The following is a 23,568-nucleotide window of genomic DNA, read 5'->3' as shown; positions in this document are numbered from 1 at the left end:
AAACTTAGATATGTTGTTCTGTACAAGGTTCTTAAAATTTTTTTGGCAGGGTTCTATTACTGTCCTTGTTTTTGTAATATGGTGTGACATTGGGTCTTGAGTTTTGTATTCTGTGTTCCATTGAAAATCCAGACTTTCCATGCTTTCTAAATCATTCATAAATGAACCCTCAAAAATTGTTTCAAATGTAACGGGAAAAATAAAAATATTAGAACAAAAACAAACAAAAAAAGAAATGAACTTTCACTAGGATTTTGCCCATGAGAAACTTCCAGCTTACCTGATCACAAGAAAAAAACATTTGAAGAATGGGTTTTCACAAGAGGGGATTGTCTAGCCAGTTTTCAGGGAGGATTGGGAACAACCCCCAAATGATGCTCAGCTGGAGTTGGTTGAGGGGTATGCTGCTGCCTGGGGCCAACACCACCTGTAGAGAGGAAACAGGAATATTAGATTATAAAAACAAAATAAACTAGCAGACATTTAATGAAGAAACATTTCCCTCGGTCTTTGGACAAGAATTGAGAATCAAGCTTGCGCTGAGCTATTTTGAGGGGATGAGCAAGGGAATTTTTGTTTCTTCTATAAGTAGGAAGGTCGAGTGGTGTAAAAGAAGCAGCATTGGAGTAGTCAGAGATAGCTGTGTGGCTGTGAACAAATCCTTTCACTTCCTAATCTTTTTCATCAGTCAACAGAGTGAGTTGGGCTAGATCACCATAAAGGGACCTCCGACTCTAAAACAACTGACGTGTAAAGGAACAATGGCTGTTTTTTAGAACCTCCTATCACAAGAAAGATTTCCTTCTGTTGATGAGAATGTTACCTTCTCCATTATCTTCATGGGACCTGCGGTGCTCCCACATAAGCAGAGTTGAAGAAATGACTTTACTTCATCTAGACAGATGTCATTCACACCATTTAGTTTAGTTTTACAGACTATAGAATGTAAACTGAGCCTGAGCTTAAAAATGTATTCAAAAACAAGCAAACACACTCCATGAAGTTGCAAATAACTATCATCCAGAGCTTTCTTGAATACTGTTGCATGTGGTGATTTGTTGGGCTTTTTCCACTTCCTGATACAGTATCTTGTGGTGAAGAGAAAAAGCCCGGAGCCCATCACCAAAGTTTACATGAGTGCACGCATGTATTTCCTGGCAGCATTTTCCTAATGCTGTTTTCCTTCTTAATTCTAGCTCTATCACTCCATTGTTTCTGCAGCCCAGCTGCAGATCCCATGCAGCTTGCATCAAGAGAACACCCCTCCTCCCTCCCCCAGGCACACTCTCATTCCTTTGCTTTTCAATCTCTTGCCAGTAAGTGGCCACCTGACCAGTCTTTCTCTGAACTCTCTGTTTAAACAGGTGCAGTACCAAGAACTGAAACAAGATCCCAGTCATAGCCCGTGTAAAAGGAAGAAAAACAATCTTGGCTAGCCAGCTTCACGCACTGAGGAGACCAGCAGCATCTGTTTGAGAAAGATAAAAGAAAAAAAAAAAGCCCCCAGCCTCGGCAACATTTCCTTCCTTTATGTTTTTATTTATTTTGTCTTTTTTTTTTATCATGATGGAGAGAATCTGTAAATATTGTACAAAGGCATATGTCACTGAAAATATACTTCTGTTGTACAGAACCAGTTTGATAAGGGTTTCAACTTTGGCTTCAGTTATATGAAACCCTTCCTAGCTGTGGACGAAACTAGAACATGTTAAAAAAGCCAGTACAAAATTCTGTGGGAAGATAGTCTCTTCTGATGGTTAGTGAACAGGCTAAAATATCTGATTAAATACTCAGCTATGTCTGACTAAACCTATAAAAATGTAAATGTCAATCTGATTCTTAGAATTCACAATTGAATTGTGGTTGCTTTGGTTTTCATTGGTTATTTTTAATCCAAAACATTATCCATTAGTTTTTCTCATTTCAACAGGGGAGAAAAAGCAACCAACCAATCCCATAACCTGGGGTCAAGTTTATCTCAGATTCTATCATTTGGCCCCTGTTCACTTTGGGTGCAAATTAATTTAGAATTGCTAGGGCTGCTTCTAAATGAATGAATGAATGAAGGTGCACTTAGCCTTCAAGAAAATTGTCGGCTCTTGAGATCTATGAGGAACAGAAGTTCCACTCCTTGTACATCATTCCATATGAGGACTCGAGAACCTAGAAAGGCCTAAAATTAAATACTGCCAGGTTTCTAAGTGATTGCATATGACTTTTTGTATAGTACACATTATTATACTATAATACTTTAATTTGTACTGAATTAGCAGATTAGTAAACCCAGTACAGTTATCAATAATAGCATTAACAATCTGAATCCATTATGATTTTTGGTATTGGGTTATGAATGTCTTTTGTCTGGCTAAGGAATTTTTAATGTCTAATTGTTCTCAACAGGCAGTGTGAGAGTTAGGGATGGAGACAACCTTGGAGTAAGGAAGATCCCCAGGGTTCAAGAACTGCCTCTGGCACACATGAATTATATTTACCTGGGCAAATGACTTAACTTCTCCAGAGAGTTTGCTAAGACTAGAAATTGTAGAGAAGTTGCTAATTTGTATTTAAAGAGTAAAGATCTATACCTGGAATAAACCACTCTGATGGTGAAGAACTCTGTGCTCCTCCCCTTAAAAAAGTTTTCATAGAAAAAAAAGATTTTACTTTTTAAAAAAATTACATCATATAAAGTGTTTCATTGTGTATGATGTTTTCAGCTATCAATATGAATTTTAATTTAGAAAAGGATGACGTGTGGTGACTGATATGCCAATATTTCATTTTTTTCATTTATGAAATGGTAATTTCTACTAATATGGATCTGGTCCCCCTGCATGAAAATCAGTTTTGTAAACTAGACTGCTCCTTTAGGAAAGAAAAATGAGTTTACCTTTGAACAATGTTCACTAATCCCAGCAGAATGAACACTTTCAGTTGCCATTTGCAAGACTCTACACAGCAGTTTTTGTACTTAATTCCCTCTGTGTCAAGTAGAGAATACACCTCGAGAGAAATCATCTGGAGAGAAATTCTCACTTTTCTGACTTGATAGGGGATCAAGCTTTGGTTGGAATTGTTACAAAGAATGTTTTCTACCATTCTAATAATAGACTTGGGTAGGGATTATGTTAGAGTGAGTTAAAGAGAGACAAGTTGGAAAAATGTTGGAGGGGGAGAAATGTCTATATTTCTGTCTACAGGAATATTCTTTAAAAATGCACTTATCTCATGGAAGCAGATTAAAAAATATTTTTATGTTACTGATATATTGATAAATACTGTTTCTTATGATAGAACTATTTTGATCTTTTCTGTTTATACAATATGCTTGAAAGATGCCAATCAAATTCCCTTTTTGCCAAAAGGCTTTGACCTCAATGTGCTTCTTTTAGCTCATCCAGTTTATCTTGAACAATTGAGAATGCACACATTCCCATACTGTTGCTATTTGTTGTTAAGGAACAATATACCATGAATGAAGTTGTTACTCTTGAAACTTTATTGATGGGGACCTATTGTTTGTTTGAAATAACTTTCAGTTAGATCTTTTCTGAAATGTATGTTCCATTCTGGTATTGTCTGAAGACCTCAGATGATCAGTAAGCCTGACATTCTGCAAAGCACAGATGTGGCCAATGGAATATTAACCATTAAATCTATGTGCAAATTCCTGTTTTTTTTTTTTTTTTCCCACTGTACCCAATTTCAGATGTTGACATCAGTGGGAATGTTTACTACACATCTACTGCATTAAAACACAAAAAACAATGATTATTTCCAAGAATAATCAGTACAGTCACAGTCCTACTTTTTTTCTTTTCCTGGAATGCATACCTTTTCTTAAAATGACACTCTGAGCAAAAATAGTAGATAATGTTAGAATTGGAGTCAGGAAGACCTCATATCAGTTCCTGCTTTAAACATCAACTAGCTGTGTGACCCTGGGCAAGAAGTTCCTTATCTATAAAAGTGGGGATAATAATGGCACATACTTTAAAGGGTTTTTGTGAGGATGAAATGAGAGAATATGTATAAAGTGCTTTGTAAGCCTTAGAGGACTATATGAATGCTAGTTATTATTATTATTGTTACAGGCTTTATTTGGTCATCCAGAAAGATTTTTCTGATGCCTAGAAAGGATTTCCTTTTTAAAAAACTTTATTCTTTAAGAGCAGAGATCCCAAGAGATCTCCTCAAGAGAGATTCTAATAAGGATCTGGAGAGGCAGGTAGAGGAACAAATTACCCTGAACTATCCCTTTGCATGATATTTTTATAGCACTTTAGAATGTCAAGGGCTCGCAAACATTCCAAAAAGTAGGTAGTGTAAGTATTTTTCCCATTTTGCAGATGAGAAAAACCAGGCTCAACCCTAAGACTTGCTTAGAATTGTCTAGCTGGGTCAAAAACCTAGGACTTCTGACTGCATGGAGTCCCCTTTTCCCTGCGAATATTCCCTTTCTTAGCATACCCACAATCCAGGAGGGGATTATTGCTACAGACACAGACTGGAAACAAAAGTTGGGGAAAACTTGCTTATTGTCTAACAGCAGGGGATTGAGTCATTTCTCTTTGAAAATTCTCTCTTATGAGGCCCACATCTTGTTTTCTCAGAACTGTGTGATAGATTTCAATCCAAAGAGCTCTTGGAAAGTCAGCTCTGTGACACAAGTGCTCAAACACGCCTGCTCTCAACAGATGAACACTGGACATGAACTTCTCACCCTGATTTAGAAATAAGACTGCCAAAGTAATGGCACCAATTAACTGTGTCTCAATATTTCATATGGAGTAAATTAAGTAACAATTCTTCAACTACATTTGGATATATTCCACATATTGATATTATTACTCTTCAGGTAGGGGAGAGAAAAGCTGCCCAGAAAGACCTGGATTCAAATTCTGCTTGGAACTCCTGAATGACTTTGTGAATTTCTATGCCCATGGCAACACTTAAAAGACCAAATATTGTAAATCTTCATCAGTGGGCCTTGTCAACATCAATGAAATCACAGATCCAATCTAAAAAATAATAATTATCCCTCAAAGGAGCAGCATTTATGTTCATATGTATTTAGTATGGCTTTAGGGAATTTAGGTAGACTTGATCTATGAGGACCTAAATTATCTCAATGTGTCAGCATAGAGAAAACATTCTAAAAATCAAACCAGTTTTGAAGATTCTTATGCAACTGAGTATTTTTTTTTTAAATCATTAAGTGGGACATGTTAGCAGAGAGATTATTTGGTAGTTGTAGTAGAACAATAGACTTATTTAGGGGGTTCCCTTGTAAGCTTTCTCTCATTTACTTTGTTATTTCCACCAATGGCTCTCCATTCATTTGATACTTCCAAAATATTTCAAACAAGTCCTTTAAAGAATGTCCATTGTATTTTAAGAGCATCAGAAGGATTTGGTGATGAGTTGTCACATCTGTGAATTCAAACACTTAACCTCTTGATTTCTGTATTCAAATTTACTTTCTTCAGTGCTGATAATCCTGCTCCTCTCTGTATTAAAAATCCCCCTACTTATTTATTCAACAGACCCTTGTTCTCATTGTATGTTTAATACTATCCTGGACTTTAGAACTAAAGTAGCAGCACTGTGGCCAACAAGATGGCATGGTAGATATTTACTAGCTGTGTAATCCTGTGCAAGTCACTTAGCCCTGTTTCTCTCAGTTTCCTCACCTGTCAAATGAACTGGAGAAGAAAATAGCAAACCATTTTGTCAGTATCTCTGCAAAGAAAGTTCTAAATGAGGTCAAGAAGAGTTGGATACAACTAAAATGACTGAACAAGAAAAGCAGCATTATGGAAATATATAAGCAAATAGACACATCATGAATTATACTTTGTTAAAGCCCTAGTTTATTAGCTTTATTTTTATTTTTTTTAAATCCTAGAGAGAATATATATTGCAAGACAATCATAACTATACATTGTATACCGAACACTCACCTGTTAATTTGGCGTGAACATCCACCATTCCTAAATTCTTTCCTATGTTTTCGATTGTTTTGTGTGAAATAAAGCCATACCCTTCTTGTTTGTAAAGCCCCAGCATTATGATAGTTCTTCACTACTTTCAATTCTAATTTACCTTCCTGTGGTGGCTGATAAAATTGAATTACATAAAAACTGTATTTCCTTGGCTTAAAAACAACACAAGTGTAGGAGGGTCAGGGGAGAAAGACACTTTAAAAGTCTTTTCAAAGCAAACCCAGATCTTGGGTATCAGTTCTGATAACCCGATTTATCTCCCCTGAACTCTGAGGCTTAACTAAAAGTCTCACCTAAGCAAGCCAGTACAAATGTTTTTGTTTTAGGCACAACCATGTAAAATGTTTGCAAGAATTTAAAGAATAACACAAAATAGTTTGAGATGGAGATAGCTCAAACCAAAACCATCTATATTTAATTGGTGGAACTCATTGTTTAGTTTTTCCTACCTTGACACCTTAGAAAGAATGGCATTATTGGGGTGGTGTTGCTAAGATTATCTGGGGTACTTATTTCTATATGTCTTCATTTCCAAAGAACTTGGAGAAATGATGTCTCCACTAGTTTTTTCTTTTTCTTCCAAATGGCAAGGCAACCAAACCGGCTGAATTCAAACAGTCTTCTGTGTTAAGCAGTTAATAAGGTAATTATTATCAAGTGGTAGGTACTGCGGATACAAAGAAGAAACTGTCCTTTTGCACCAAGAGTTTACAGTATAGCTAAGAGCAACAACATGAATAGTAATTTGGTTGGAATGGGATGCAGCCATGGATGGGGAAATAGAAAAAGCTTTATGTAGCATGTAGCATTGAGAAGAGCCTTGAAATAAACTGGATTCTAAGAAGTGAAGTGAGATTTCTAGGTATGGAGGATAGCCCGTGCAAAGGATTGAAGAAGGGAGATAGAGGACAGGAAAAGCAAAACAAAATATCATGAAAAACAAACTGTGCTCTAGATAGAGTAGTAAGAAGTACCCTAGCTTGCAGCTTTCTGGGGCATTATAGTTCATGGGTACAAGTGGCCTGGTTAGTAAATAAGAAAAACCATATGAGGGCCTAAAAAGCACTAAGTTCTATTTGGAATAAGCAGGAGCTAAGGCAATGGCCCAGTTGTGAACTATGAATGGGAAAGCATAAAAATATACAGGTAGCACACAAATCAATATGTTGCATTTTACTTGAGCAGGGCTCAAACATGAGGGACTTAAAAACTTAAAGGATGCAGCAATTTCTTCCCCCCTCCCCCGCCCAATCCTGGTCTTTTACTGGTGACACAATTTCCAAAAATATATTCAGAGTGCCTTCTTATCAAAAAATGATTTTGTATTTATTTTATGGCTAGTTATACAGGGCATCTCAATAGTTTCAGTACTAAAACTATCAGTACCTTGTATATGTATATGTTCTCTCTTTTACTAGATTATAAGGTCCTTGAGGGGAGAGATGGGTTCATTTTGGTGAAACTCCTGTTTTACCTCCCCACCTTTACCCCTTACCAGTGCGAGGCACACAGGAGGCCCTTAATCAATATCTGTTAATTGACCCAGCAACATGAATTAACAATTTTTTTTTTATTTTTTAATTAATAAGTAGGGATACTCCATGCACAATGCAATAAACACACTTATTCATAGCCTGTTATTCCACTCTTTTTCTCTACTGGTATAAGCCAATAAGCCAAAGCCCCGTAACTGAGGGTGGCTAAGCAATTTGGTAAGTAGACAAGACATCTCAGAGCTCAGCACAGTGCCTATTCCATTAGGAAAAAAAGTTTGTGTTTATATTTTACTTAGATGTCAGGGACTTAATAGTTGCTTACTGTAGATTAAGCACACCAAAGCAACGGAGTTTATTCAATACTCTCTTTTATACGTAAGTTACCAGGTGGGTAGTCTAACTACTAAATGGTTACCTAATGTAGCTGTGTTTCTAATTAATCTCTTTGACCCTGGATATTTTGGGTGATTAGGTATTCTAACTCATGATTCCTGTCACTAGTTAATTTTTTTTTTTTTAATTCTGTCATCAGATAATAAAAGATGAAAATGTTTACAAAGTAAAATGAGTGTGGTTGGAATCACACCGTCTAAAAGACACCTTTAAAAAAGCCATTTTCCTGGTCACAGAGGGAGATATAAGGTAATAAACTCTGACAAAACTGTGAAAATCAGAGTTTTTTCCTACCATGGCTAACCCCCCTACAGAATTCTCTCACAAAAGTCTAGCTGGTAGTCTGATCTGGTATCAATACAGTAGAGTAGAAAATCCACATTATAAAATGGGGTTTTTCTATATCTGTGAAGAGAAATGAAAGAGAATTCTTAATTTAATAACAGTAGTGAACTTCCCGCAAATGCATCTAAAGTAAAGTCTGGCAAATGTAGCTATTATTTAATCTTATCAGTTCCTCCTGGCTTTTTTTTTTTTTGTGTTGAATCTGAAAAGACCCATCAGGGAACAAGTAATTCTTCACATCCCATGAACACTCCTAAAATCAGAAGGGGCTGATAAAGAAGATAGGTTATCATCAATCCACATGGTATCCATATGAAAGAATTCAATCTTTAGTAGTTTTAAGAATTACGCTAGACAGGATGCCCTCACCCCACCTCAGGGGGAAGATCTGCTTGTAAGGATAGGATGACCACGCTAGTAAACAGAGGGGGTAGACACCCTCAGAGAAAGGGCACATAACATCTATAAGCAGAAGATATTGCTTGGCATATGATGCTTTCAGAGCTCATTTAAAAACAACAACAACAAGAACAAAAAACCCCCACCAACCTTTGAGGAATAATAATAGCTTATGATAAGGTTATGGCACTAAACTCAAAATAACTATCACTAGAAGGCCAGTTACCATGGCAAGTGAGACTGAAAAAATGAAACAATTTTTAAAAACAGTAAACTACTGAGACACTAATTCAGTTAGATCTACTTCAATCTTTTCTTGTAATTTGTTTTTAAATATGCACACTTGGGCTGCTTCCACACCTCCCAGAGACAAACCAATTCAGTGACTTTCCCCCACCCCCCCAAACCCCTTACTCTTAACCTCCCTCTTCTAGTCCACCAAAATAACTGAATACTTCATGCACATCAGTGCCTTTGCCTCTTCTTTGCCAATATGCCTACACTGTAAAATCTTTTCAATCAATGCACATGGCATGTACCAAAAGCCTCCAAATGGATTCTTCCCAACCTCCAATGACTCCTAACCAGTTTTTAAATGATACATTTTCTTCTGTTAATCCTAATCTTAAAATTGCAAAACTGTTTAGCCACAAGTTTTTTTGTCTATTTAAAAGGTATTGTGGTGTAATAGAAGAATGACCAACTTGGAATCAAAAGCGTTTGAAACTTTTAAATAATGTGTATTTAATAATTGGGTGGGCACCGGCAAGTCACTTTACTTATCTAAACCTCAGTTTCCTTATCTCTAAAATGGGGAGAATACCTGCAATACCTACCTCACAGGGCTGTTGTGAGGATCAAAGGAGATAATGTATACAAAGGTCTTGGCAAACCTTACACTGCTACTAAGTGTCAGATGTCTTCATTAATAACTTTCTGCACAGTGTACTGGATCTCTTTGGTGGAAATCATGTGGATGAAAAAAATGTATTTTTTTGTTTTAAATAAAACCTGCATTGGATGACACACCCAGCTGTTTAAATCTGAAATAGTGGGGTGGGGTGCAATGCCAGACTTGAAACCATTCTCATTCTAAGAAAAAAATGCCTCAGTGTAAAGAGTTAAATCACCACTGGCCTAACATCTGAGTTCTTTTGAGATACCACGTATGACAAGTTAAGTTCTTTTTATGTTTTACCACTTTAAGATTAATGATCTTTTTCAGAAGGACTATCTACTTCATTGTAAGAGTAAGAGGATAGAGAGGAGGGGGCTTTTTCACTTCATCCACCATAAAGATTAATGACAGTCTTATAGGAATGGATTCAAACCTGGATTCCAGATTCTCACTTGGCAATCCCACCCGCTGAAACTAGAAAGCACTTTCCTATTATTTTTTCTTCCTTTATCTTTTTGAGTTTGTAAACAATATTTCCTAACAATAGCCTGTGACTTTCTATTAATATGTTCATGCCAACAAAGGGGCTCGGGGGATGGGTGGGGAGATGTTTAGAGCACAATTAAAAAAATGAAAAAATTTGGGGAAAGGCTTTATTTACTACTGATGATAATCTTATATGAGTTGGAGCCATTTACAAAGTGGATTCAAATTCTATATTATGCTGATGTGGATTACTAATACCTAAATGGTATCTTTTTTATTCTTTTTTAGCGATCATAGGACACTTTGCTTAGATGCAATACTAAATGTCTCCCAGTTCTTGATTTGGCAAATTATTTTTAACACATAACCAAATAATTTATTTTGCTCTTTTAAAATGGGAAAACAAAACACAATCAGTACAAATATACTACATGTGCAATAGCACAAATATAAGGATATTTTCAGACTCAGTTACTTGTATGTACCATGAGTACATCATGGATTTTTCACATGCATTTTAAAGTAAAAAATATCTTGTTTAAAAAAAAAAACTTCATTTTACAATTTTTAAAATGTGAAATAAAAAAAAAATTAAGCTTTACATTTCTTTTGAAAAAGTAAAACTATTCCTATTTTTCCTCCAACAAATTATCTTAAATATTCAAACTTTCCTGACTATATTTGTGCTTGGATCTTTCATCAACTAGAAAGAATATAAAGGCTAAAACATTAAGAAATAAATCAGTAGCTAGGGTGAATTTTCAACCTTTCAACCTGCACATGTTATTTACCAGGAATGAAAGGGGGTGTGTGTGTGTGTGTATACACATTGACTTTATTAATACTTATAGCTTAAATGATATCTTCCTAAATCTAAAGATCAAATGGTGTTAAGGATCCTAGTCTTAAAGGCAAATGACTTGTATTTCTGAAGAACTTTCAATAAGCCAGTCTTTGGGCCTTATGAAAAATGGAGATGACATGAGTTTATTAATATATCTGGAAAAGGATATTGAAGATATGTTTAAATTCACCTTAGTACATACTCATCCATAGGTTACAGGGTTCTCAATATAAAATGTGTGGCTTCCTAGCTTTACTGACAAATACAGCATGCAAGTATTAAATGATATAGGATCAAATGAAGTATAAAATTTACCAAATTCTCTTATCAGAATCCTACTGCCATATAAAAAATGTCTTCCATGTAAGGGGTATGCTGTACTTCAAAAACCAGTATGCATAAAACCACACAAAATAACACCCCAAACCCCTTTCTAACTGATTTGTTACCTACTGTATTTCACATATGAAAAAGTTATTTTAAGGCTTAATTAAACATCAAAGAATATTCTGCCATAACTTTTAGAATCTAATTTGGCATTTCTTGCAATTTGGTTTTCAGGAACAGTTCAGTACTCCATGTCACCAATCTTGAAGTTGTCTGGTTCCTACTATCTACCCAACTCCAACAATGTCATCAGTGACCCTCTAATTCAAACCATATTCGTTATAAAAACAAATTATCATTCTAAGTCTTGCTCTCTAGATGTCAGCAGGAGGTGTGGAAGAGTGCCTGGGGGAAGAAGTGCCTCATGTCACTCAAAAATGACCCCTTCCTGCTGATTAAGGAGAAACATTGACAGGCTCTCATCAAGCTCTCTCTCTTAACTGGAAAGGTGTGTGCATGCATATGGAGTGCACCCTCCCCTGATGATTGCTGCACATGATGGTGTTCATTTGAGGGAAACTACATTCTAGGTTTTAAAGTAAACAAAAATGGTATCCTTTCATGGGGCATGTTAGAAACACATTGGGTTGGTCAACTTAGTCCAAGGGTGAGAGGAAGCTGAAACTTAGGAATGGGTGATTTATATGCACACCACATTTGGTGTTATGAAACATAATCCTGAGCAAAGAAAACTACCACATCTACAATAAGGATTACTTCATCATTACAATTACACATCACATAAAGGTTTCAAAACATTTTTTCACTTAGGAAAGATACGAAATACCAGAATATTGGAAATAAAAATGGATCACATTTATGTAGTACTTTATAGCTACAAAGCATTTTCTTCACAATTACTTGGGTAGCAGATTATCTCTGTTTTTCATAAGGTCCAGAGACTGGCTTATTGAAAGTCCTTCAGAAATACAAGTCATTTGCCTCTAAGACTAGGATCCTTACACTATTTGATCTTTAGATTTAGGAAGATATCATTTAAGCTACAAGTATATACCAATATACAAGCTACTATAGTTTTGTTGCTGAAGCACAAAGCTGAAAGGCAAATTTAAAACAATTTTTTTTCCTGTTTATTTGTGGAGAAAATTAAGAACATTTAAACCCTTATCCTCTTTTATTAATACAAAAACAACTGAGAAGTCTATGGTCAGGAAGACATGGTTTCAGGTCTTACCTCTGACAAAATATTAACTATGTGGCTTTGGGCAAGTTCCCTCTCAGAGTCACGGGCAATCTAAGATTGTAAGTTAAAGACAAGTTGCCAATCTACATCTATGGCGATAGTTTTCATATGGGGAACATTCTGTATAGATGAAATCACAAATCTAGTTTAAAAAAAAAAGTAAACTAAAAAAAAACTCGATTCATTGAAAGGTTTCAGCTTCAAACTTGGATAATCCTTTTAGAATGTTAGTAAAAATAAAACTAAATAACAGAAAAACAATACTGAACTTTTATATAATTTGAATTCTCAAGGAAGGTCTTATTTTGATACTTTAAAATACTTATCAGAAAATTTCTCAGGCTTAATAATTGACAAACAGGTATAACTATACTTAGTTTGAGGGCTTATTTAAAAGAATTTGAAACAGATACACAGAACTTATGAATGCCATAATTCAAGTCTCTTTTTAGGTACTGCACATAACTTTTTTCAAGTCATTTGAATTGAAAACTGGTATTGACAGATTATACATTTTAAAACACAAATATGAGAATTAAATTTTTCATAGCAAGGTTATGACACATTATGCAAGTTAAACTATATTAACTAAAGTGAAAATTTAAAGTTTCATCAAACTTAAAAAATTATAAAAATATGAACTTCTCATAGGCTTGGACCACCTCATTTTTTGAAGGTTTTCATAAATCCTAATAACACCTAGCACGGTGACATGTACACAGAAAATGTGCAGCAATTTTAAAAAGATGAGAATGAAAGCCAGGAATGTAATTTTACCTTGCAGCTAATTCAAATTATGTCACTGTATCTATCTTATAATATATTCATGGTAAGAAAAAAACTGACAAGTACAAAATACATGTAGAAAATATAAATATTGCAACTAAAAGGAAACATTTTCATGGTGATTCAGTGTAGAAAAATCCACTATTTTTCCATTACAATGAAAAAAAAAAAGGCAGTTTAAATGAACTAGTGAAGACAGGACATGTGTTATTCTTCCAAATTTATCTCTTCTGCCTTGCCCTGTTTCCCTTATTTTGATAAACTATCTTCTCTATACTCAGTTTTCATTTGTTCAGTTTTGTTTTGTAGTGTTCAATAAGAGGAAAAAGATGTATCATACAGGATCATAATGTAAGAAATAAACAAACAAACTTAAGTGATGATTTAGAACAAACTGAACATTTTACTGAACTGAGGTTCAGGAAGAACACAAGGCTTGCCCAATAGGCAGCTTGTTGGTATAATATAGACCAGATGAGAGTTCGGATTTTCCAAGATCCTGTCCATTGCTTGCTTTATTGGACTATACTATGTCTTCTCTCTGAGGTCTGCCAGATATTAATACTTGATATTTCTTAGATTAATCTTATTTGTAAACATAACTTAGGAAAATCATGAAAAGAACAAAATTTAACTAGAATCGATCCACAATTATATGGGATGACAATGAGATTATGACTCCAGTAATTGACTGCTGAATCTGTTCTTTGTGAAAAGATCTGTATCTATGATAAGTCTACAGATTAATTGCTGTGAGATTATACATATAAACCGCAAGAAAGCTAAATGGAAGTCTTAATGTCTCTGTGCCAGCTATAGAAAAATATAACATTCCCACTAGTGATTGTGATCATCCGTACTTTCATTTTTAACTTTACCATAAATAGCTATTATGAAAGGACCTCAAACTGAAACATTTCTAGCCTATGTTGACATATGCACAGAAAGACCTTGGATCAACTTAATTTATGAAGTGCCATTATATGGGGCTACTTGCAGCAGCAACACACCTTTTTGTGCTGTATGTTGCAGATATAGATACATTCAGGCTTATTTTCTTCCCATTAGAGCATTAGTTAATGCTGCAAACTTTACAAATGTTAGGAAAAACAGAATTGAAAGGAATCTTTTCTGATGGTCTGTATGCTGAACAAAAAACAGTTTCCAACTATATCCTTAAAAGTGAATATATGAATAATTGCATGGTATCTGCCAGCATTCTCAGATCCATAGGGGAAAGAGAGAAAAATTTTGCAAGGTTTTACTAAACATTTAGATGAAGAGGATTACAATACAAACAAGAATCACTTTTTAAAAAATACAATGTAATTTTTAAGATGTCTATTCAATGTGTATTCCTATTCAATTTGCAAATAATTTTAAAATTTCTATTCAATTTGGAAATAATTTGCATTTCTCTTTTGGAGAGTTACATACATTTTTCTGAAAAAGGAATGATCTAATATGCATTTATAAACAATATCAAAGATTGCATCTATAAATATAGAATATAAACTATTTTAGAAGTTCTATCAATATTAACTAGTGCTGTGAAAAGTCTCTGACTGATCTAGCATAGTTTTTAGTGTCATCAGTAAGGCCTGTGTCTGAACTCCAGGAAACACTTCCAAGTTCTCAGGTATCTCCTTAAGGAGACTTGGTAGCTTGTTTAATGTCACAAGATCTCTAGCATAGAGATCCATAATCCAGTCAGTATGGAGACTGGTGGCATCCTTGCAAGTTGTAGGAGAAGTAAACAATCTTTCACGTAGATGAGTTAACTCTTTAAAAACAGAAAAGTTTGAAAATAAGTTGAATATTGAGCAAAAATTCAACAGCATTTTACTAAGTAAGAATGAGCCAAATTCAATCTGCTGCTGGTAGAAATGGTCCTCTTCTTGTGCCTGAAGGTCCTCAGTGGAACCTTCAACTTGTAGGACAGCCAGAAGGTCTTCTTTGATTTGGGGAGCTAGCACATAATCCAAAGGCAGTTTTCCTTTAGAAGTCTTCTGTTGGAGAAGCACCGAGCCTGGAAAAGTGATGCAAAGTGCTAAGTAACATTTATAGCTAACTTTGGTACTAACTTGGGTGGACACTATCAGTTAAGGCCCATCAGGAAAAAAACAATCAAGTCAACTGACTAATTTGAAGATGTCATAAATGTGTATTTGTATTAGTTTACAAATGATCTATGAGGTACAAATAAAAAAAAGAAAGATCTGCTCCTAAGATTAAGAAAGCATATGTTCCTCTCCAAGGAACAATGTTTTTCATGAGTGTTTTTCACATACATATCACAAATACACATATCAACACATACACAAAAGATAAAATAAATACTCATTTATGTTTGGCCTACACAATTCAGCTTCCACTTACTTCTACAGTATTATTTCATAATAGTCCCTTTTTATTAACTCTATGCATATTCCAACTAGACTAGACTACTATTACTCGGCCTTGGTATTCTATGTGAACTTTGTCTATTTACAAGCCATTCCCCATTCCAAGAATATCCTTTCTCCTCATTTTCATGTCTCTGAATCCTTATTTCTCTTTCAGATGCAATTAGGTATCATTTGTAGGAAAGATTTCCTCATTCCCTCCCTAATATAGAACCAATTGTTAGTGCTAATACTTTCTTCAGTTTTCCCTTTTAATACATATATCCTCTAACTAGAATGTAAGCCCATTGAGGGAAGAAGCCATTTTTTTTTTTTTTTTGGTCTTTTTATCCCTAGTACCCAGCACAGTCTTGAACATATTAAAAATATGTGCTTAACATATTTGATTGTTAATTTGATACTGTGAGAAATGTTCTTACACTTAGGATGCCTCATGGTAGGATAATACCCATAAGGAAATTAAATAAAAACAGTAGAACTTCATGAAGTCTAGAAAAAAATATTTCGGGAAGATCTATTTTCCAACAGCAGCATGTCTTTCATGGTATACCTTGAATGTGTAACTGAATGAGAAAACAAAAATAAAACCAAAAAGCTCTCAAACTATGAACTGCCCAAAATTATAATCCATCGACTGTATGCAAACTTCTATATCTTTCTGTCTATAAAGTTACTGCAGCTCTCCCTATCCCTTTCCCTGGTAGAATTGGTGGTAGCACAGGTGAAATATGAGAGCAGCAGAATATCAACAATGTTGTATTTGGCTAAACTTCAGTAAACAAATGGTAAACACCCGATCTGTTTCAAAGATTGTGCCAGATTTAATTTTTATGCATTTCAACATTAGGAAAACAACTGTTGTAAGAACTATAAAAGATTTTTTAAAAATTCACGACCTAGTCATTTGTTAGCAACACTTATGTTTATGCAAAATACTGCTTTTAGTTTTTAACTAATGTATTGCCATATCTTGACCTTCCACATAATTTCATATGTAATGTACATATGTGTACATATACACACACACATATATCTTTTGCATAAAATAATAATTGATAAAGTAAGATTAATGTCCAGTTTAAGGTCAAATGGTCTTCTGAAGCACTGTATTACTTTGAAGTGTGCTGAATGAAGTGTGCTAAATTAAAAAATAAGTACCATAACAAACCAAAGGAAAAGAGGGTAACAGTAAGCTAAGTTCTTGTAGAAATTTTTTTAAAAGCACTCCATCTGCCTTCTACTAATTCTGAATGAATCCACAATGAATGTGTAAAGTAGTTTCTACCATGATGGTGTCAAACTTTTTGACAGGCACAAACCTAAAATGGGACAAAGGCAAAAACAAGACTGCATTCAATTTTTAGAGTAGTTAGAGGTCCTTGATACATGCAACTGCAAATAGATCTCCTCTCCCTTAAGACAAGAAGATCATCCATTTCCTATTCTTCACTAAGGGCCTTTGGAAAAATGCACAGCTATTAGCATAATATCATTTTCTACTGGAAAGTTCGGTTTACTCTATATCACATCGGTACACTGATTCTCGCATCATCTTCAACCAAGAAAGAGCAAGTATTGGCTTGACATGTCAATTTAAGATTTGGTAGATAACTAAAACACCCGGGAGATAGTACATTTAAATTCAATAAACCGAGAATAGAAGAGGAATGTAGAAGAATCCAGGAATGTATTGATTGCAAGATGGTGTCAGTACAATAGACATACAGGGCAGCCTTTAGGGGGCAGGAGAAGCCTATAAATAACCAGGAGTCTTAGGCTGCTAGTTTTGCCCTTTTAAAAGCTGGATATAGTTGAAGCCATCCAAATGCAGCACATTTGTGTATTTTCATAAAGATATGAATGTTTTAACTACCAAAAATATCAGAAGCCACATACTTGAATTTTCATATGAAAGTAATGGGAAATATAATCTATGCATCCGTGTTTATTTCCCATTGTTTCCTCCCTCCTCTCACTAGTCTCAGCCCCTGCCGCCTCAATGCATTTTTTAATGTTTCGAATTGTTATCTAGCTCAGACCAAATAGAGTCACTAAAAAGGCAGAACTTGCTGAGAGCATAGGTCATAAATCAGTACAGAGGATGGTTTGTTAAGGTATAATACACCCATTCTCATACCTTCAAAAACCTCTGACCAACATTTATTACAATTATAAAATCCTCACATTATTTAACTCAATTATTAATTTAGCTGACCTGATAAAATGTTATTGATTCTGAAAATAATTTTAGTGAGATATAAGAAAATAAATCTTAAAAATAAAATCAGTCAAATCAGTAACAGAATAAGAGAAATGCAGAAACATTATAACAGCTAAAAATATACATCCATTTACTAAACCTTTCAGAATTGACTATCTCATCAAAACCCCATACTCGACTCAAAATAAATTCATTTTTAAAGCCCACATACCCAATTCACAAGTGTATTCTACTACACTGGTTTAAACAAGTTTCAATATAATGAGTAAGGGTACATATAAAAAAAAGGCTTTTATCCTTATTGACAAAATGATGCTTGTTTTCACAAGAAGACCTTCCCTCCCTTCTTTGTATTTTTTAAAGGCATTCTCCTTTATAGAAGCTAAAAAAGGAAGTGTTATCAACTTCTGAGGGATTCATCAAAAATTGGATAATTTTGCAAAACCAGTTTAGCATAAATGCACTCACCCCCATGCTGGAGTAGCAGCTTGCCAATTTCTACATGTCCGTTTGACAGTGCATCATGCAAAGGAGTCACCCCGTCCACTTGAGTGAGCAGATCTACCTCTGGACAACGTTGCAAAATTTCCTGGACACACACTGTGTTGCCATGGTTACAGGCTTCATGCAAAGGCGTCCAGCCAGCATAGTCTGAATTAGAAATCAAGGGAAGTTTTAAAACAGCAAAAGTAGGAGTTATTCAATGGTAAAGTAGAGCTATCCTGTTTCTGTTTCTCTCTTCAACGTAACTCTTCAACATATTACTCAGTACCAAAAGGCTCCTTTCCTACACTTGCTTGGGCTACATAATTGTATCTCTGTTTTAAAGGGGGACAAAAGATCTATATGGTAATCATTTTCCAAATTAGTTTGGTGATCTGATCACAAATACGATAACAATGATGATTTTTTCCTCTTATACAGACTTTGGTTATAGTCCATTCTCCCTCCCCTTCTCCCACATCCCATCCTCTCCACCTCCCCACCCTCCCACCTTAATAGTCTTGATTTCAGTAATAACTCAGTATCATCAAGTAAAGTACATTTAGGTTTCCTTGTAATTTTTTTAATGTTGGCATGCAAAAATTTTATAATGCAAAATCAGGATTATCCTCAGATTTGATTAGACAGTGAAGATTCAGAACTTACCTTTAACATTAATGTCTGTTCCTGGCAAAGAGAGAAGAAGAATCAATTTCTCCACTTGGTTATTTATGCAAGCTCTATGCAGGGCTGTCTCTCCTACCATAAAAAATTAATAGATTATTCCAGAGAAGGCAAGATATCAACTAAAGGAAATAATCAGAATGCATGGAACTAGGCATTCTGGCTCTCTGCCAGAACAGTCAATAATGAATAAGATTTTCCTTTTTGTCCAGGTTAAATATCTTTTAGGATAATTAAAAAAAAAAAAACGTGTGGAGGAATAACAACAAAAAAACCCTCACAACCCACAGAGCTTCTGTTCCATCAGAGATCCAGCAATGAAATTCAACTGCAAATGGTTTAACACAGAAATTATCTCTCCTTAGTTCAAGGTTTAAAGCTTCAATCCCACTATAAAAGCTCTGAATGATCACAGAACACCAAAAATACTGGATTTTGAAGCAATAAAAGTTTAGAGTGCAGTTGCCCTCTCTTAAATTTATTCATGAACCTACGTTAAATGTATGGCTCTTTTTACACAGCATTTATAGCTTAATTCAAATGAATGTTTCTGGCTAAGCACGAGTGCCTCTACACACTCAAGTATAATTCAGAACTTCAAATCCATTAACAGATGGTTTGCTGCTTCTCAATAGGCTGTCTGGCTTGGCTACAGCAGCACAGAAAGGGAGAAATGAAGGAATCTTAATATAAACACACACACACACACACACACACACACACACACACACGAGAAAAGCCCTAGTACCATTTAAAGCTTAAACAAGGTTGACATAGAATTACAAGGTCCTGAAATCTGTGTTTTGCAAAGGGGTGCAATTAATGCACGCAAGGTAAAATCAAGTCATATTGACAACTCTGTTGTCACCAAGTGATTAGAATGAACAAGAACCAAAACCTTGAGCTTGAAGCAAAGAAGATAAAAGAAGTTAAAGCAATGCCACATAGACTAGAAATCAAACACAACCTGCATATGTAGCTAAAGTTAATTTTCTCTCTTGCTGGGATAATGTAACACATTTTTTATGGGTTTAAATTCATGGTACACACCCTAAATACCTCCTTTCAGTCTGCAAGTATTTCTATGGGAAAATTCTTTTTATATGCACAGAGAAAAAGACATTTAGAATTTTTCTCTATTATTTTTCAATTCTCTTTCTCCTATTCCCGGTTCCTTCTGTTGTTCAACCCAGCATATTAAAAACAAGGCAAATAAAAAGGGCATTGCTTTTTGAAATGAATGAATTTTATTAATAAATCATGCTTCTTACATTTTGAACAAAATGAATATCTAGCATTTTGTGCCACACAATTAGGAATCTTTATTATACTGAAAGATTAGAACAAGAGTTTCTTTACCATATTGTTCCAGATATCCCATGAGGGTCATCACAATAAACATATTTGTATTAGATGCATGATACATAAGGTATAGATCATAAACAAAAAGATGTAGCAAATGATTTGGGCCAGTTACAGCCTCATGTAAGTTATATTTTATTAAATTTGTGTAGTTAAGTGGAGCCTGAATGAATTATAGCCATGTTATTTCATCCTTTAGGTACTTAGATGCTAGTATAGTTAGGACTAAAAGCCAAACACATTTCATAGTCTGGGCTCAATGCCTAGAAGAAAAGAGTCCATATGCTTAACACAGCTATGTAACATAGCCTACTCCCCAGTCTTTGTTCACAAAATGTCTAGGACTGAAAGAGATGAAGACAGAATTATACTTTCAAATCAGGAGACTCAGGCTGATCCTAAGCAACCCAGGTTGAGGTGGATTAGCAAAGTAAGGCGGGCAAGTCTGGAATGAGCTCACATAAGCTACATACTGTGTTTAATATTTGGAGAAGTAGAGGGGAAAGAGAAGAGAATGAACGTGCTATTATACTAAGTATAATCTTTTCACTAATGACATTTTAAGAAAACTAACATGCTATCCAGGAAGGTATTTCTTGGATATAGGCCAACATTTTAGCTCAAGCATTCATCAGGACAAGTGTATTAAACTTGCAAGTAATGACTGTAACCATGAAAAGTTCTTAGCATATATTAATTTAGATACTTCAAATACCTTTTAAATTGGTCTTGTGAAAATGCATTTTTGGAAGCAAAGAGCAGCAATTCTCTTTGGAACATGACAACTCTTCTTCCCATTTCTTTTGCGACCTTTTTAACAACAAAGAATGCTTCAGCTCACTGAAAGAAAAATAAGAAATAATGAAGGCTTGTTTTCTGGCCATTCACATTCAGCATACATTAGATGCTGAATTAAAAAAAAAAACAACTAGTTCTCCTTTGTTACATAAATCCTTATTTTGTCTTCTAGGTAGGTCACTTATCCCAACAGCCTCAATGTCTCCCTTGGTATAGATATGGTAATATTTTTCACTTTGTTGACCCCTTTGACTTACTACTCTTGGAGAAGTTCACAAAATAGTACATATCCAATAAATGGATAAGAAATGGAACATATTTTAGGTAAGAAGAAATTATGGTTAGAAACTAGATACTCTTCTTTAGTTTCTCAAATTTACAGCACTTCTTCTACTACCACCATCAGAAACAGCAGCAGCAGCAGCAGCAGCATGTACTGATGAGAACAACAGCAACAACAACAGAAGCTGTTATTTATATAGTACTTTAAGGTTTGCAGAGTGATTTACATGCAAACAACTCTGCAAGATAGGTGCTATTACTTAATGTCCCCATTTTACAGAAGCTGAAGGAAGTTAAGGGATCTGCCCAGGATCATATAACTAGTATGTTTCTCAGGCAATATATTCTATTATCCACTTTAGTGGAGGTAAGCTTTGTGTATTTTTTAAAGGTTTCTCTTTTTTGGAAAATATTTTATAGTAACTCATGAAAAGTTAAAGATGCATACAGATTTATGATGTGGTCACCTACACTATTGTGTCAGACATTCTGAAACTGAATCTGCAATATTTTAAATAACAGATAAAGTGTATATCATGTACACGGTAGTAATCATGAAATTAGACAAAAAATGGTATAGAACAGCAGTCTCAACTCTTGAGTAAATAAATGTGAATCAATGTATGTACATATAAACTTAGAAATGGGTTTTCTATCAGTCATCAGGATGCACAGGCTGACCACCTAGGTTAAATGAAGTTCAAGAAAATGTGTCAGGGCAGAGGCTTTAGTTCAAGGCATAGGACTATGAGTGATGCTCTAGGTTTTACTTACGGTCCCTCGGGCAAGACCTTGGCTTGGTTCTGAGCACCATCACTTAACATCTTCAATGCTCTCTGGCAGTCAGGGCCAACCCAAGGTCCCATCTTCTTCCGTTTCTGTCCCTTTCTTGATTCAAGTATACCAATTTTTCCCAATGCAGGCAAATAAGAACATACCTGTTGCAAAATAGCATCATAAAAAAAGAGAAAGCCTGAAAATCATTAACTGTTTATTTCTCATAAAATTTGGTAACATTCTTAATGTTTATCAGTGGCAACCACACCTCAGTTAAGTAAGCTAAAATATTAAGATGATTGCTAAAATGACTATTCCACATCACTGAACCAATACCACATGGGTAAAAAGAAAAAACTTCCTGGATGCAAATAATTATTTTTTCCTAATTTATTTTTTTTGGCATTATGCTCATTCAGAAAAGATTATTTTATTAATATTGAGCCTAGTATGTTATGTTGTTTTTGCATAATTTATTTATTTTAAAAAAGTCATCTGATTTATATAAACTGGTATTTTGCCATTTTAATTTTGATTATGCATTTGTGGATTAGGAAACAAGTTTGATGTAGGACATAAAATAATGAGTGTGCAAGTCTATGAAAGGCAAAGAAATGTTGCGAAAATAGAGAATTTTGTCCAACAAAAATGCATAAACAAGTATGTCTGATTTTCATTTCTTTCCGGAAACACTTGAGAGCATTTAATAATATCCAAAGATGGGCCTGTAAAGGTGTTGGCAAGATACAGCTAGAGAACTATGGACTAAATGCACCACTTGTGCTTGGTAAGATTAGAGTGGGTTAGAATTTTTATAAGTAACCTTATTTTAAAATATTAGATATTATATGGAATTATTCATTCCTGTGTCAAATCTCTGATTCTACTTAAAATAATCATCATGTATATTAAGATATAGAATGAGGAATAAAGGTTTTTGTGTTCTGTTCCTAGAGCAGATAGTTAAAATTCCTAAGTTCTGTAATTAATTTTTTTTCTCTTTACTAATTTTTCTATCCTGGAGGGGAACACCACAAATACACAAGCAAATGTTGGAAATATTTAAATTAATATTTGCAATGAATTAAACTGATCATATTGCTAATTCGGAAATTAAATATATTTGAATATAAGGATATTTACCATTTTCTGAAGAGAAAGTGGTTCAGGAGAAATACTGATACAGCTTTGTAAACATATCTTTTTAAAGATTGACTCTGCAATGAACATTTGAAGCCAGGATGAAGATAAGGAACTAATGAAACTCTCTAACTCCTGTGAAGAAAAATCTGAAGGAAACAAGTAAAAAAACA

At 34.7% G+C, this 23,568-nt stretch overlaps 2 protein-coding genes across 9 annotated transcripts in view; one reads left to right on the top strand and one right to left on the bottom strand.

Annotated features, from left to right (window-relative positions):
- The window catches only part of MCTP1 (multiple C2 and transmembrane domain containing 1), a 697,990-nt gene extending 688,326 nt beyond the window's left edge, over positions 1-9,664 (top strand). For all 8 annotated transcript variants that reach the window (XM_051993794.1, XM_051993777.1, XM_051993761.1 and 5 more), the window contains one exon: positions 1,365-9,664. In XM_051993794.1, the coding sequence (XP_051849754.1) occupies positions 1,365-1,436 (72 nt within the window). In that variant the 3' untranslated portion in view covers positions 1,437-9,664. The remainder of the gene's footprint in view (positions 1-1,364) is intronic.
- Positions 9,665-10,372: 708 nt separating this feature from the next.
- Positions 10,373-23,568, bottom strand: part of SLF1 (SMC5-SMC6 complex localization factor 1) — a 64,467-nt gene continuing 51,271 nt past the window's right edge. Inside the window, exons 12-17 of the mRNA XM_051993813.1 lie at positions 23,399-23,544; positions 22,253-22,416; positions 21,114-21,238; positions 19,019-19,111; positions 18,338-18,520; positions 10,373-15,272 (exon numbers count right to left, since the gene is read on the bottom strand). Coding sequence (XP_051849773.1) covers positions 14,782-15,272; positions 18,338-18,520; positions 19,019-19,111; positions 21,114-21,238; positions 22,253-22,416; positions 23,399-23,544 — 1,202 coding nt within the window. The 3' untranslated portion in view covers positions 10,373-14,781. The remainder of the gene's footprint in view (positions 15,273-18,337; positions 18,521-19,018; positions 19,112-21,113; positions 21,239-22,252; positions 22,417-23,398; positions 23,545-23,568) is intronic.

The sequence above is a fragment of the Antechinus flavipes genome, chromosome 1 (genome assembly GCF_016432865.1).
Source record: "Antechinus flavipes isolate AdamAnt ecotype Samford, QLD, Australia chromosome 1, AdamAnt_v2, whole genome shotgun sequence".
In the NCBI taxonomy this organism is placed as follows: domain Eukaryota; kingdom Metazoa; phylum Chordata; class Mammalia; order Dasyuromorphia; family Dasyuridae; genus Antechinus; species Antechinus flavipes.
Note: the sequence above shows the minus strand (reverse complement) of the source record. Positions and strands in the feature narration are given on the sequence as shown.